The sequence below is a fragment of the Netta rufina genome, assembly GCF_964035555.1.
Source record: "Netta rufina genome assembly, chromosome: 7".
NCBI classification, from domain to species: domain Eukaryota; kingdom Metazoa; phylum Chordata; class Aves; order Anseriformes; family Anatidae; genus Netta; species Netta rufina.
The window spans coordinates 325564-341819 of NC_140130.1; the positions used below are offsets into that span (position 1 = coordinate 325564).

General features: G+C 37.5%; 1 protein-coding gene across 1 annotated transcript in view; it reads left to right on the plus strand.

Annotated features, from left to right (window-relative positions):
- Positions 1 to 16256, plus strand: part of GRID1 (glutamate ionotropic receptor delta type subunit 1) — a gene marked incomplete at both ends in the record, with an annotated part of 531319 nt that overhangs the window by 216657 nt on the left and 298406 nt on the right. Inside the window, one exon of the mRNA XM_084290039.1 lies at positions 6317 to 6601. Coding sequence (XP_084146165.1) covers positions 6317 to 6601 — 285 coding nt within the window. The remainder of the gene's footprint in view (positions 1 to 6316; positions 6602 to 16256) is intronic.

The following is a 16256-nucleotide window of genomic DNA, read 5'->3' on the forward strand; positions in this document are numbered from 1 at the left end:
GATCCCAAATACAGAATAACAGATGCTTAAATAAAAGGGAATACTTATTGCTCTTAAATGCTGTATCTAAAAAACGATCCAAGTTGGGCTAGTTAGGAGGTTTGTTTGGTTTGATTTTTACAACAAACCATTATTAATTTCAAATTTGCTTCATTCTTTTAAAATGTATTTTGTTTTGATTGAAGGTCTGTAAAGTGGAATGAGAAACAATCATCTTCACTGCATAAAGATGATGCAGCAATAAAAGTGCTACATATAATATCTATATGGTTGACGTCTGTTATCTTTTTCTCTATTAATGGTTATTCTGTTGTGAGAAGTTTGTGTATTTCTAACAATACAATAATTCCTTAGTTACCTGAAAAAAGGAGGTTGTAAATGCAGAATGTAAAGTAAGCAAAAGCCTATAGAAATGGGAAAAGAAAAAAGATTCTAATTGCAGAGCATCCAAAGAAAGGCAAACTGCAAAACTTGACACTAGGCATTAACAATACACATTTATAATAAATTGCCCTTCTCAGTTAATGAAAAAAACTGAAGAGTAAGCAAACTTAATCCAAATGTAAAGTAAGGAATAAAACATTATTTTGGAAACCCCACTTAGTGAACCATAAGGTTGAGAGAGTGGTTAAATGATCCTGATTTTGATATTGCCCTCAATTCATCAATAGTAGGAGCGAATCTTTCTATAGATCAATAATTTTAACAGGAATATCTTCAGTGGTATTAAGATTACTTTAATTTTACATGCCTGATGAAGTGGTTTTGCACAAAAGCATTTAAATTTTAAAGATCTTTTAAAGACCTAAACAGAATGCAAATGTAGGTAGCTAAAAGTCTTGCCACTTTTCTACATGATTGTATTTGTTGTAAGTTTGTGCCCCTGACTTCATGGAAGTTTCTTGTACTACTTTAGAGACATTTGTTTTTTGTTTAGATGTGCATGAAAATGCTTTTTTTTTTTTTTTTTTTTTTCTCTCTCTCCTGAAGGGACTGTATCATCATCCCTCTTGTTTTGAACTATTGCTGGGAGGGCTGCTGTCTTTTTTCTTCTGCCATCATCCTTTTTATCTCATCTTAGTGCTCCAATCTCCCAGAAGGACTTCTTTCATTTAACTTAAAAAATACCTTCATGGATGAGTTTCATGAAGACCTTATGTCTTGATTAAAGTTACAGTTTATCAGCTTTCTGAATGGGTATGTTTTTATCTCCTAATTCTTGTCTATTCCAATGTTTTACTCAAAACCTTTAGGTGCATCTGCTCACTTATAAATTGACAAACGAATCAAATTGCTGGTTAAATTTTGTATAGAGGAATAATACAATAGCTAGTTTATTGTTTGTGTATAGCACATATTTTGCATCTGCTAGGCTATTTGGTAGACTTGCCAACTGTGCACCTTCAGCAGAATAAATTACAGGCCTTGCTAATTTCAGGAAATACAGTGATTTAGTTTTCCAAAAGATATTCTTCCTAGAATTTGCTATGTTTTCTTGAAATTGATGTTCTGATAATACTTTTTTTTTTTTTCCTTCTGGTTTTCAAAGATAAACTATGTGAAAAATAACTTATCAGCCAAATTGACTGAGACAATAATACTAAGGCAAATGTTAAGTCCCTCATCTCAGCAGGATGGTAGCTTTGAAACCTAATTACAAACACTTAAGTGCCAACTTTGTTAATCATTTCATTGCAGGCTACTACATCAGAAACACCAGGTATGTGCAGTGTGACTGTATTTCTATTCCCTTGCTGCATCTGATGTTCTCTTCATTTGAAAATCTTTCTAAGCAAAAAGGCAGCAACCTCTCAAATTTCAAACAGTAGAAATTTTTTAAAGCACAAGTTATTTTATTAGGATAATCTTCCATTCTCTGTGCAGTGAAGAGCTCTTAAGGGCTAGTCAAACTGGAAAAGGAAGAAAAAATGTCGAGGAAAAGAGGGAGGATTTATCTGATGGGGTTCAAAGTGGGTAGGACCAGCTGTAGTGATACACAGAAGTGAGAGACATCAAGGCTTTGAAGTCTGAAGAAGCTGTGCGAATGCCAGTAGGTGGATATATTACTAGATCAGAAATTAGTGGCAGCTGGTCTATTGATAACTGTGGAAACAAAGGAACAAGTTAGTATCCTATCCTGAATAATAGGAAACCACTGAAAGGGGAGGCTGAAAGATAGTCATATTGTCATGTTGCCAGGAGCAAGATAACAGTTTATTTTTGAGTATTTTGATTATATGTAGTTTGGAGAGAGGGATTTAATTATAGGGAGATCTGAGCTAAAGCCCTTAATACAAATATCCTTGTGAACATGGTGACAAACTTTGTTGTCCACACGTCTTGAGAAACAGGATGGCAACACAGGAAGCACCTGTAGAAGAGCAAGATCTTAAATGTGATTCTAGCAGAATTCTAGTGTCATATGCTGCAGAGTCCCACACATTAAAAAAGGCAGTAGAGATAAGGTGCAGTATGAAAAAATCATAAGCAGTCTTTCAGGCTCACTTGTGGTGTTAAAGGAGATAGAGGTGTGGTCCAAGAATGTGAAAAAGTTTACTGTGCATAGCTATGATGTTAGAGTCAAGTTAGAAAAACGGGTGTTAGAAGATTACCCAAATACGTAAACCTGTGTTACTTCTGCCAATATCATGACAGAGATAATATCCAACACAAAACCTAGAAAAAGATACTGCTTACATAGAAGGTAAATGTTAGAAAATCATGCAATAGATGGGGAATTCATCTATTCTTCTGTCATGGAAATAACAGTTTAAGACAATATGTCAAGCAGATTTGAAAAAGGGAGTTGTTTAAAGTCATTTTCAGAATAGGTTAGGAGAGATGCTTCACTGAGATGATTCCTAAATTATCAATTAATCTAATTTATAAACAGTCAAGGATAAACTTGGGAGATGGTCTGCAGTTAGAAGAAAATATTGACCAAAACCTACCATGAAATAATTTTATCTGCTAAAATAGTTTGAATGCCAATTTATTCTCTAAGTATGATGATCATGTTTTCACCAGGTTAACATGCACATTTCTTGCAGTATGGCTTGTGGGATGTTGGTATCCTCTTAAAATGTATCCTGACAATGAAGATGTTTGATACAGTAAATTAGTAATTTCACTGCTATATGAATAGCAATAATCCAGAGGCAAGATTGCTAGAACGTTGCATCTTTTATCTGTAGAACTCAGATTTAAAAGCATTTCTTTAAATCTGAGATTATTACCTACAGCGTAAATAAATAGGAAAGTGTCTTCACTAGATGAAAGTGTGGTACATCTCTAGTAAATAAGAAAGATCGCTTAAGATCAATGTGTTTGGATTCCTCTCTCCCTTGTTATTAAGTTTATATGAACCACAGTGCTTCAAATTTCTGAATTTCAGTTTTAAGGAAATAAGGATGGGGGTTATGAAATTAATGTACAAAAAGTTCAGGTTCTTTTGAGTGCCTGTGAAACTATAGCCGAGGTACAGAATTACTTATTTATTCAGTCACATGGTCAGGGATGCTTGATGGTTGCTCAAAATCCATAGCTAGTATAAACTAAAACAAAATTACAAATATTTTCTCATGCCACAAAAATTTGCATGCAATAAAGCATAGCCATGCATGGGGAACATGGGGGAATGAGAAAGGGGGTGGGAGGATGAAGAGAAAGTTCTAAACATTCTCACCAGTTTTCTTCTGGGATTCTGTAATCTTTTCAACATTCTCTTGGTAAGTAATTTCAAGATGTCTTAAGACTTGAGAATTTTTTTAATGAATTGGAGTCTGTTGTACTTTGTAGTTGTGTTCCCCATTGTGTTACTCATGTAGAAAAAACTTCTCTTAATGTGCTAAAAGCTTCTCAGCATTCAGAACAGTAAGGCTGGAGAGGTTGAACTTGAACTTCTTGGAATCAGTCACATTTTATTCAGCAAAAGTCTTCTATTGAAAATGACATGCACTGTTTCACATTCTGTGATTTGACTAAACGTGATTCAGAAAATATGAAACCTTTCTCTTTAGTCATTCCAGTTTATATTTCCTGCTGTACTATTGCGAAACAAAGGCAAGAGGAGAAAGCACTGTGTAGCATATACTTTCAGGCAGAACAGAGTCAATTGACAAAATATCAGAATGTAGAAGCTGATTGACTAATTCTTCATTTTAACCCATTGGTACAAACTGCAAAACAGTGTCCCTCAACCAAAACAGACATCACTGAGGTATTTCAGCTGTGTTCTTTGGGCTGTGTGGGGAGAAATACGGACTGTTCGTGGGCTGTCATATCTCTTTGGTCTCTTTGCGGCTAGTATGTTAGCAGCTTTTTATTAGTGTAAATTGCTGAATGAAGTTATCTCTTGTCATGCAACTGATGATCAGTTCTATATTGCATGAATAAGTGACTGTCTGAATGCAGCCTTCTGTCTGAAAGGGCTTTGTTTCTTCTCTTCCGTCTGCTTGTGCAAGTAAATTATTTCTTCTGTGGATCTGTGTGGCTTTGCTTCTCTCGCCCTTGGTGGTGGCAAAGCTCACTGGCTGGTGTTCTCTGCAGGGGTCTATAGCTCAGCTCTGCTGTTCTCTCCCTCTGTTCCCACTTCTCTGTTTCCTGTTCCCTCCCCTACTGTGACTAAATAAATTACCTGTATGGCATGTTCCATTTTCTCTGGCAAAGAGCCTGGGAAATCAAATCTGTTCCTGAACCTGGGTCTCCCATTTGGCAAATGTAATGACTCCCCACTGCTAAATCAGGTCAGCTCTCAAGAAAAACAAAGAACAATTTCGTATAACTATAATTAACACAGAGTAAATTTAGATAATGCAGCTGACATATGTTTATTGTAAAGACCATCAAGTAGCATTTCATTTTTCTCTGTTGCATTAGGATACATGTTGAATGCTCTGTATGGAGAGAGGATCAAACATATTTTGTTATTCATATAAAAGTGAAAAGTATTTATTTTGTCTGTTCTAAGAAGATATTTGGTGAAATGATTCATTGGTTGCATTAGGCACAGCTTTATGTATTTAATTATCATGGCTTTATATAATTATTTGATAATTAACAGTTAATTATTAATAATTATTCATAACCTGTCCCACTCCTTTGGCTCTTTGGCCTCTGAATGTGGAGATACAAAAGGAAGTATTCGAAGGAGGACAAAGAAATCCTTCTAGCACGCTGTGTTCATTTTCCTACCACTCTGCTCAGTCTGTTTCCACCAGAGACTGGCGGAGCTGCTCCATGACTGGGGGGATGCGTGTCCCACCCTGCCTGGCACGTGCCCTGGCAGCCTCATAGCATGTGCCATGCGTGGGCAGCCTGCTCTTCTGTGCCGAGGCAGCACCCAGGGAAACGGGGTGGTTTCCTTTGGGCAGGCTGTGCTTATGCAGGCGGTCGCATGGGGACCGATGCTGCTGAAACCCTGAGCAAGCCCCCAGCCCTCCTCACAGGCTGCCCTGGGGAGCTGGAAGGCGGGTGAGAGCTCACTGTGCTGCTTGAGGAGCTCCTGGAGACACACTGTACCACATACTGACTAAATAGCTGCTGAGGTATAGCTAGGGGCTTTGGGTGGAAACCCTTTCCAGCGCCAGCTGAACATCAGGGTGACTGACCAGAAGGAGCGAGCCGTGAGGGCGGCAGCCAATGCCCAGGCCACACAGGCCTCTGCCACCATCACTGCCCTCCCTGCACTTCCAGCTCAGTAACACTTTGTTCTTTGAAGCAGGTGGGCTCAAATGTAGATGCTGTGATTTTAAGTGGTACGTGCTTTCCCAGATCTTTTTACAAACTACAGTGTTATTAATAAATGTTTAGTCATTCATGACTTGCCTTCATTCTAATGAGCACTTCTGTTGTTTCCTTGTTGCTCTGAGAGGCAAGCAGTGAATGTTTCTTCATCAATTTAAAAATCCTTCAAAACTCTGTTGTATAAGAAATTTCCTTGAAACTGAAATCACTCTCTGTTGTCCGAAGCCCACAGCCAATGTGCATGACCAAGTCAGAGGTGGGTGGTGCACTTAGAGCCCTCACAACAAGGGCTGTAATCTCCATTTGCATTGGCTTCAGTCTGAAGAAATGAGGACAGTAATGGTATCTGTTCTCAACTTGGTCTTATCTGTACAGATTGCAGATACTGTCTCCTACTGTAAAGGTACAGGACCTATCTCTGAAAGGCTTCAGCTGATACTGTAACAGAAATCTCTTCAGCTCTCTGTTAATGGCAAGGGTAAAGCCTGTCTTGTACTGTTCATAGCATCCAGATCAGTCAAGGAGTTTTTTAAGCCTGCTTCAACCCTACTTTATTTCTTTTCTTCTCCAGCCTGTGACCTGATGACCCTAGGGATCTTAGCCTTAGTGACATCCACTGGCTGTGCCTCGGCCAACGCCTTGCAGTCCCTGACGGATGCCATGCACATCCCACACCTCTTTGTGCAGCGCAACACAGGAGGCTCCCCGCGCACAGCCTGCCACCTGAACCCCAGCCTGGAGGAGGAGGAGTACACACTGGCTGCCCGACCACCAGTCCGCCTCAACGACGTTATGCTGAAACTGGTCACTGAGCTGCGATGGCAGAAATTCATAGTCTTTTATGACAGTGATTACGGTGAGTAAAGCGGAGGATTTCAGATGCTATGAAATTGATTTTTAAACTAGGGAAAGGAGAGAAAAATATAAAAGGGAAGGGGGTAGAACTTTCTGGGCTCTTCCTCGGCAAAGGGCGAAGTGTTTTAAGTGACACGGGTCTTTGATTTGAAGGAAAGGTTGCAGTGAAAACTAATTCTCAGACAAGCAGCAAAGTTGCTTAGCAACATCTACCAAGACAGCCAAAGTTTGAATCATCTCACACTTTTTCAGTAAAAAATTAATAAAGTGTTGACATTGATTGGCAGAGGTCATGTAGCTGCGCAAGGAAGTTCAGCGTGGCCTCTACCCATTCCATGAAAACACTTTCTATCAAAGCTGAGTACTGTTCTCTTTAAAAATTAATTTTCAAAATAACTATTGCCATATCTTTTTGCACATGCTTCCTCTCACTATTCTCCATTAGGAGTAACTTTCAGTGTTATACTTCTTGGCATTAAACCAAGAGGTAGAGTTAGCTTTTTTACTACATCTGATGCATCTCCTTCAGCAATTTTTTTCCTTTGGTCTGAAACTTAGGGAAAAGAAGTCTATGTCCAAAGAAATTTACTACCCTGTAATGGGTGTAAAGAAGCAAAAAAAAATAAACCTTGCATCATGCCAAGATCTGAGTGCAGGGAAGTGAGTGCATATTTTTTGTTAATTTGCTCAACGGATAGGAACATTGTTCCATATGATTAACTTACAGTATTTTCAGTACTCTCATCTTAGTATATAGCATCTGTAATAGGGGAAATAAATTTTCTATGCAATGTTTTAAAACCATGTAAACACTTTGGGTTTAAAATGTGATATGCATGTTTTTGGTGTGGTGACTTAGTATGAACAGAATATAGGGAAAGGAAATTGACGTTAGATTGTAGTTGGAAAGATAATCTCATGTGTATCTCTGTATATGTATATAGTTTAGATTTTATACAAACTTCACCAATTACAATGTAGCTCTTTATTTGTATTCATACTATATTATGGAGGATTTTCACTGGTGAATCAGAGATAACATCTTTGGTTTTGAATTTGGGCCACTCATTTATTTTTATTAAAAAAAAAAACGGACTGTGCAAAGGGTTGACTTGTTAGATATGCTATTGAAGAAGAGCAAATGACCAGGCAGAAGATGAGAAGGATGATTTTAAGTGGGAAATCAATTGAGGCTCTATCACGCTTTTAATTATATAAAATTATTTTAAGCATGAGAAGTTGCCATGATAACTTGCATTAGAAGTAAACTGTAGGCTCAAAAATGTAGCAACCTAGCAAATAAGCTGTCAATTATTACTGTCCTATATAATGCTCCACTACTGAATGCTTTGAAAGCAAAAAACGCAATGTACATGGTAGGTGCTCTTTTGGTGTAGCCTTCCTGTAGTGATGGTAATGTTGCTATATAGCATTAGGGTTGGACTTAAGAAGATTAAATTATTCAAACAGTTACTTTCAAGAAAGTAACTTCAAAGGGAGCAGTTTAAACCCCCGAGATTCCTGGCCTTGGTAACACTGCAGATGCCTTAAGTAGAACCTGTTGTCACCCATATTCCCTTGTAGCAAACCTGGTTTTATATATTATCCCATCTCTTTTTCTATTAATACAGGTTTTTGCCCTTCTCTGCAAAGGGTTAACATCTCTATACCAAACCCTGAAGCCCTTAATTTACATGGTCTGTAAATTTAGATATCAAATTAATCTTTTCTGTTTATAGCAGACTGTCCTTCACCTGTCACCCATAAAACAAACTCTAAAAGGGAATGGAGGATTGCTGCACGTATTATGTTCCTTCCAGTTGAGAACATGTTGTATACTGCAGCTGCCCGTGCACTATTTCCTCTTTGATGTGAAAGGGACAACTATCTTATAAGAATTCCATTACAATGATGTTTTCATAAGAATTTGGTTGGAGGAGTTTCTGTAAAGAAGCACTTGGCAATTGAACCTTGCCAACTTTGGGCAGGCATTGGTGAATACAGGATAAATAACCTAGTGCCCAGGAAATTGCATGCTGAGCTCAAGAACAGCACCTGGCTCTCAGGGCATGCCCATTGCCCTCGTTAGTTTGCTTCAGCAGAGCTGTACTTATGCATGTTCAGCGACACTTCCCCGCTCAAAATGCAGGAGTTGACTGCTGGCTTTCAGGAGGGAGGTCACTAGAGGAACGTGCGTTTGTCATTATGGAGGGTTTCCAGCATTGGGCGCTTGTAGTTTAACAAATAGTCCTTCTCTACCTACTACGTGGAAGTTATACTATTCCCTGGAGTAATGTTTTAATTTGTCCATCTGCTGATCTCTAAAAATGAGCCAATCCCTTGGTGTCCTCCTTGTGGAAACTGTCAAGTTTTTTAAAGACAAAATAACATTGCCCAATTTAAAGAACTCCTGTGTTTACAGTAATTCTGCACTATACCGGAGCTGAAAAATATTTACCTCATGAATTACTTGTCCCTTAACAGACATACATTTTGTATTATAATTTCTGCACTTGCTAAATTACGGGAAAGTAACAGACTTTGCAGTCAGAAATACAGAGTAGTCACTGAATCACTGAACAGCCTAAAGAAAAAATACCTTAATAGATTTGTACTTGTAATAAAATATACTTTATCTGACATTTTTTCACTGAAGCAACAGATAGAAATCTGTATGCATAACTTCACTGAAAGAATGTGGTCCTTCACAGTAACATGCCTAAAATTCTGTTTTTGAACCTGTAACAAGAAATGGAGAGAGGTCGCAGGAAAGATGCAGGCATTTTAAAGAGAATTGCATAATGCGGAAGGGTTCAGACTGTGTCATTGCATCTTACCTGAAACCAGCTTTTAGGTTTTGTCACTTTTGTGCTGAAGAATTGTATAATAGCTTGGTTCTGGAAAAGTGACCTTCCAGTGACCTCAGACTTGAAGGCTGTAGCATGCGAACTCTTCTCAATGACACAAGAGTGGAAGAAAGGTCAGTTAATACATACCCATACAGTTCTCCTGTATTTGTATAAGGAAAAATGAGCTTTTGTACAATTATAGAGAGATTTCATATAAATAATGCATCTTTATGACTCAACCCTTGTTTTTTCACTTCTCTCTTTTATGGTTCATGCATAATTTCAGGGGAGGTACAGAAATCTACTTCCTGTTGATCAATATGGGAGTTTTCTCCTGATGAGACTGCTGCCTGATAGGAAAATGATGGTAAGGGACTATACAGTAATTCATGTAAGCCATGGCTAAGATAAGACGAAACAAATCTCCTTTCTTGCTGTTGTGCTGTAGAGCTGTTGGAGCTCAAGGCCAGAATGAAGGAGACTGAAACCTATCTTTGACATGTTATTCTCTGCCATACCATTTTGAGAAGGCTCTCAAGACCCTCTAATGCTTTGCTTTCCCATGTGTGAAAAGGAAAGAAAAACATTTCTCCCCATGTGACTGAATTGGTTTCAGAATTTCCTTAAGTCTTAAGAATTCTTTAAGTGACAGAATTAAGTGGTACATTCAGGAACCAAGCAACTCCAGTAAGAACTCAAAGGTAGTCATGGTCATGTTAAATGCATTGTTTTACTTTAAATGTTTGTATGAAAATCCCATGCTAAATCAGGGTATTAGATATTAATTTTCTGGGGAAAAAATGAATTGACCCAACGTTGGCAATGGCTGTCATATAGTGCTCAGTGGCACTAGGTCTATCTACCAAAGACCCTGAAATAGCAGCCAGATAGGTTGTCATCCTAAAAAGCTTCAAGTGTGCTGATGTTTTGAATTGCTTTTTCTTGGACAGGAGTATGTTTTGTGCAGCAGCATATATTGCATCAGTGGTGTGCAAAGGCCTAGGAGAAGTGTAATATTTTATTTTGCTGACCTCCTGGATGTAGAAACATCAGTAATCAAATTTTCTGACACAAAAATTGGTAGCGTGGCAAATTTCATATAGATTTTTACCAAGCTCTAAAATGACTATAGGTTAAAAGCAGTGGGTGCTGCCCACAGTAAGACAAGATTGGGTAATAAACAGTTGAAAATGTACTTCTGGGGTAAGCAAATAGCCCTATGGTTAGAGGAAGGATTTGGGAAGGATTATGATAGCTGGATATGAAAACAAAAGCAATGAGGAATATCAAGTCATAGTTTTGAAGAGAATGTGAGTAATAGCTATGTTTTCACCAGATTAATTTTACTGTTGGAAGCGCTTTGTCTCTGTGGTTATATCAAGTCTCTCTGCTTCCCTGCACGTGCATATTTTACAATGTAAGACAAAACAGGTTTTTTTTTATGACTCTACTTTGTTACTGAAATGATATTAGAACTGTGAAAGGGAGCGGAGCTGCAGTATTTTATTTTTAATTTTTGGTATTGATAACTCACAGTGTTGTCTAGTTAAGGAAAGTGTTGTACAGAAGCTTTACAAAAGAAACTTTTGAAGAACTTTGGAGCTTTCAAGACTCTATGGAGCTCTGTTCCTACAGGGAGGGAAAAAAACCCTGCTGCTGCTACTACTAAAAAAAAGGTTTTTTTACTTTATTTTTAATTTCTTTTTTTTTTTTTTGAGAGTAAGGATTTTTTTCATTATACCCATGGATGCCACTTCCATTTGAATGCTTCTGGATGAATCCTGTTATGTAGAAAGCAGTTGGTTTTCAGTGTGCTGTTTCCTGTTTTTTTTTTTGTTTGTTTTTTGATTGTTTGTTTATTTTCCCTACAGTAGTTATATGGTAGTTTTATTTCCAAGTCCTAACTGTCAAGAGCCCTTGATTTAAAGTTGCAAACATTATTCTATCAATAGTTTTACAACTAGCAATTGATCCTGAGATGGTCTACAAGGGCTTTTGTGCAGGTCACTACTCAATTACACAAAAAATACTACATGCAATTATTTGATCTGCTAAGGAAACTAGTAATGAAATTTGAGATATGCTTAGTTTTACACAATTCCTGTATGTAATGCTGAGAATCAGATGTGGAACATTGGCTGTCACATCAAAAGCAAAGTAGGACATTTGCATATGTTACCTCCATCTTACTTGCTTTACTTTATCATAAAAATGTACTTTATTCTTGTCCGTATAACATTAGATGTCTTCTGCTTCTTGTGTCATTAGCTCAGTTGTTGGACAGCCACTTCTACATTGCTAGGGCTGCCATATTTCTCTGCAGACTTTTGCTGCAACCATTTGTTTAACACAAATACAGGGAATATGGCACTTGAGTTCTGGACCAACTGCGCATGTGTTGCTATGTGCCAGTTCAGCACATCTGACACTACCAGAAGGTGTTAGGCTTTTTCTGCATGTGCTATATGGTTGAGTTTACATGTATTATTAATAACACCCGGCTTTGGTCAGTTGGAGCATCGCAGCTGGAACTGTTGCAGAGAAGCTTGAGTTGGGATTCTTGTTTTTGTGTATTGAATTGAAGCAACCAGCCACAGCCTTCATTACACTCATCAATCCCCAACAGCAATGATGCAGGGAGGGAGTCCTTGGACACCTCTGTCATTGTTGGTGCTGAATAAAAATAGAAAGGGAGGTATAGACTGGACTGTAACTCTGTTCCTTCCAACAAGAAGCAGGATCCTTTGAACATTTTTTATGTGCAAATTCTGCACTGCCTGGTTATTCATGTGTAACAGCACTACTGGATGTCTAGACAAATACAAAATCTTCAACTTTTACCTGGATGGAATGGAATTAAGGTTTTCCGGGGGGGGGGGAGGGGAAAGAAACTATGTCTGACATAATGTATAATCACAATTACTGCTGCAGAGAATGCTAGAAAAGAAAAAATCCAGCCAAGTTCTGAGAGTCCCATGGGGAGTTTATGATGTCGTGGGGTAAAAGGAAAAAAATAAAATTGACCTTTTGGATTTTACATTGAATTTGATCTGGAAGCTATTGAAGAAATGGTATTGTGTGTTCCTATATTTATCCTTGAAACACTTTTCTGACTGTAACAGCACTTAAAGTAATTGGGCTACTTAAATTAAACATGGATTTTTGTCATTTGTGATAGTATTTTTTTATTTAATAATGCATCACTGTATATAACACTAAATGTAATTAAAGGAAGTCAATTTCACTTGAAATTATTACTTATAAATTAATTTTAGTACGTTGATTTTTAAGGTATACGAGTAAGTGTGCTAACAGGAGCAAATAGCAAAAGTAAGACTCCCCCTTTTTCCCCCGTAATTCCTAGCAGAGTATGTGAGCAGTGGCCAGAGGTTGCTTCCCATAAAAGCTATTCACTAAATACTTTCAGGGCAGCACCTGTTATGATACACAAATGGTCTTAAAATTACAGCACAGCCTTTATTCTGAGAGCATGCTATCACAGCCTCCCCAGAAGTTCACTAGTAGCAGATGCCATTCAGAGATCTTTGGGCAAACAGTTTGGGCAGTTTCAGGCAAATTGTGCTACTCAAATTTGAGGCAGGTTACGGAAATAATTTTTGTCTTCCAAAGAGTTTCAAAAATGCTTTGTAAAGAGTGGATGAAAGTTCTGAAAATCAAAATGCTGTGTGTGGTTCAGCACCTTCAGAATAGAAGGCTTGCCTCCTCAATTTAAAATCATTATATTTAAAATCTGTTTGTACCTTAAAAAAAAAACAAACAAAAAACAACCTTCAAAAGTGTGTATATGTGTGTGAGGGAAGCTCATGGAAAAATTAAATGAAAGCCTTATTAGAAGCAGTCTTTCACTGTTTTTTTCAGCTCAGTCACCTGGTCAAAAGTAATTATTAGTCTAGTCCTGAAGGCATCACTGTGCATTCTTTACTTTTTGCAAATCCTTGTAACATTTTAGCTAACAGTCTCCAGGCTTAGCTTTCCTGAAACCAGTGGCTATTGGTGATTTAGTTTCTTTCATTTTTATTTTTTTCCCTTTATGCTATGAAACAGAAAGATGTTTCATAACACAGCATAGTGTCTAAAGAAAGAGCAAAGTTCAGCAGCTTGGAACTGGAGGGTGCAAATTAATTCATTTTGAACAAAGAGGTCTTTGAAAATTGTAGATGTCATTTGCAGAAGGTCCTAAGTTCTCAGACTTTCTTTCCCTTACTGATGGTAGTTTGAGTCTCCTGACTTTTCAAGCCATGGCATAAGGCTAAACTGTTCAGGCGTGTGTGAATGACAAGGAGAAATTTAAAGATGATTTGGTGTACTTGAGCAGGGAATCCGAGGAACTAATTCCAGGAGGGGAGTCTGCTTAGTTCACATTTGTTAGGTAGCAGATGTTTATACATCTATTTAGAAACTGTTCAATAAATGCATAGCTAAAACTTGGATTATAGAAGGATAAAGTCTGTCTGTCCTGGAGGATGTTTGCAGGCCTTCAGGCAAGAATACTATTATTCTGAGAAAATATAATCACATTATCTCAGTATGCAGTTAACTTTGGTGAGTAATTTTCCTGTCTCTATTGTCTTTCATGGCAAGTGTGTGTGTATGTAAGTATACACATATGTAGATATACGTATGTGCAGAGTTCATATATGGAATGAAGAAAATGCTCCCTCTGCTCCCTTTCTGCCATTGTCCACTTCCTTCTCTAAGCTTTCTGATGCCACACTGGACAGGATTTTTTGGCATTCTTCCTAATGGGGAAGGTTTCTTTTCCATTTTACCCAATTAAGAGTTGGCATGGCTTCCCATCACTGCTCTGTGCTGTCTTTACTGAAACAGAAATTCTAGTCCTTCTCATATTTTATGTATTTAGATACTGATTTTTATTTGTTTTTCCTGTTGTACACCTTTTTGTGGGTTTCTTCAGCACTCTTTGTGATAGGTTGGAGCTAGCACTTTGACCAGGACTATTCCTTTTTTTCTTCTGATCAATGATAAACTGTGAATAAACGTACTCTGAAGGATTCTTTTTGCTTCCTCTCTGCTAGTAAAGCATGGTGTATGTTAGAGAACAGATAATATTATTGGTCATTGTCTTCATAGAATGAATTAATCTTGGGTGCCCCAATGAACATAAAGCTCCTGAAATCCTTGTGGAGCATAAGTATTGGAGGGAATGTAATTTTGATTGAGCCCTGAGGGTCAAAATGTTTTTCCTGCATAGTGTGGCTATCAACAAGTATGTGCTGTTACCATGCCTACACTGCACTCATATGCTTGTGTTATATTCATATACTTTTAAAACGGGCTACAGCATTTGTGTATATATATATATATATATGGTAGCAAAATTATTAGCACCGGCTTTTTGTTCAATGTTCAGGAACTGGAAAGATCTGATACATGCAATCCAAGACTGCACTTAAAAGTAAAGCCACAATTAATTTTCTCTTCTGAAAATGCAAGTTAGGATTGTAAATAGTCTGCACTGCAGGTGGAATATGACATAAGTATTATCAATACTGTGAATTAAAATAAACACAAAGGCTGTTCACTTAGCCCCCAAAGAAACTGAAGATTTATTTTGTGTCAGGAAACAAGGAAGGAGAGAATGCTTTTCCTTAGCAGGAGAAAAAAAAGGGGGAGGGATTTGAGGGGATGATGAAGAGTAAGCAAAGCTTGATTGCTTTTCAGATGGAGGTGAATGCAAAAAAAACACAACTCTTTCAGTGAGGTTATTAATACAGAACATGCTAATGTAATAAAGAAGTAAATTCTTGTCAAACATTCTCAATTAAAACTGCACACGTTTCCATCTCGATGGTCCCTCTCTTCAGGAAGTGATCTATGAAACTATTGTGACTCCCTCAGCCATGTGAGTATCAAAGCATTTGGAGTTACCTGGGCTCAGGGCACAACACCAAGTTGTACACTTAGTCAATACTGGAGTCATTTGTTATATTCTACATTTATAACTTTATATTAAACTATCCATTCAGTGAAGTTCTTTTTATCATAGCATCTGAGCAATTTATAGTTTAATGAATCATCCTGCAAGACAAGAGAACTGTACTTATTCAGTTGTATAAAAATTGCACGGGTGTGAGGAGTGTTGGACCTCTTGGATTTGTATGACTACAAAGTAGGCATCTTACTCCCCTTGATTTCAGCAAGGTTATGAAGGTGGTTGTTAATGTTTAGCTAGCTGTCCACAGATATGCAAGCTTTTCTTCTTGGCTAGAGCAGGGCGAAGGTGCGAAGGTTTACTGTTCCTTTAATTTTGCTGTGCAGGCCTTTTGCACAGTCTTTGTTTCTGTTCTGGTGTATTTAATGCTTAGATCTGTTGCTTTGGGAGTTATTTTAAGAGTTATTTCAATCATTGTAGAAGCAAATGCATCATTAGACTGTGAAGAATTAAACAAAAAGTGGAGGAAAAAAATGCTTCACAATTTGTATTATTCAGAGTCAGAGCCCATTAGGAATGTAATCTCAATGTCTAAATTCCATTGGAGAGTGATTTAATATTCATCATGTTATTATAGCATTTGTTTAAATGGAAATAATGCATTATTTTTGTGTACAAATTGAGTAAATAGGATTAGTCTCATTACTGGGGAACATTGAGTCCTACAGAGATCCTTTTAATACTGGATGTTTTGTTTTTGTATCTCTCTTTGGTAATCGACACCCCCAAATAAGCTGTTTCTAACAAAAACAGATGGGAGAATCACAGAGGGCTTTAAGAAAGAGTGGAAAATTGAATAAGGATATCCCTCAATTTCATTGATAATTCCCTGT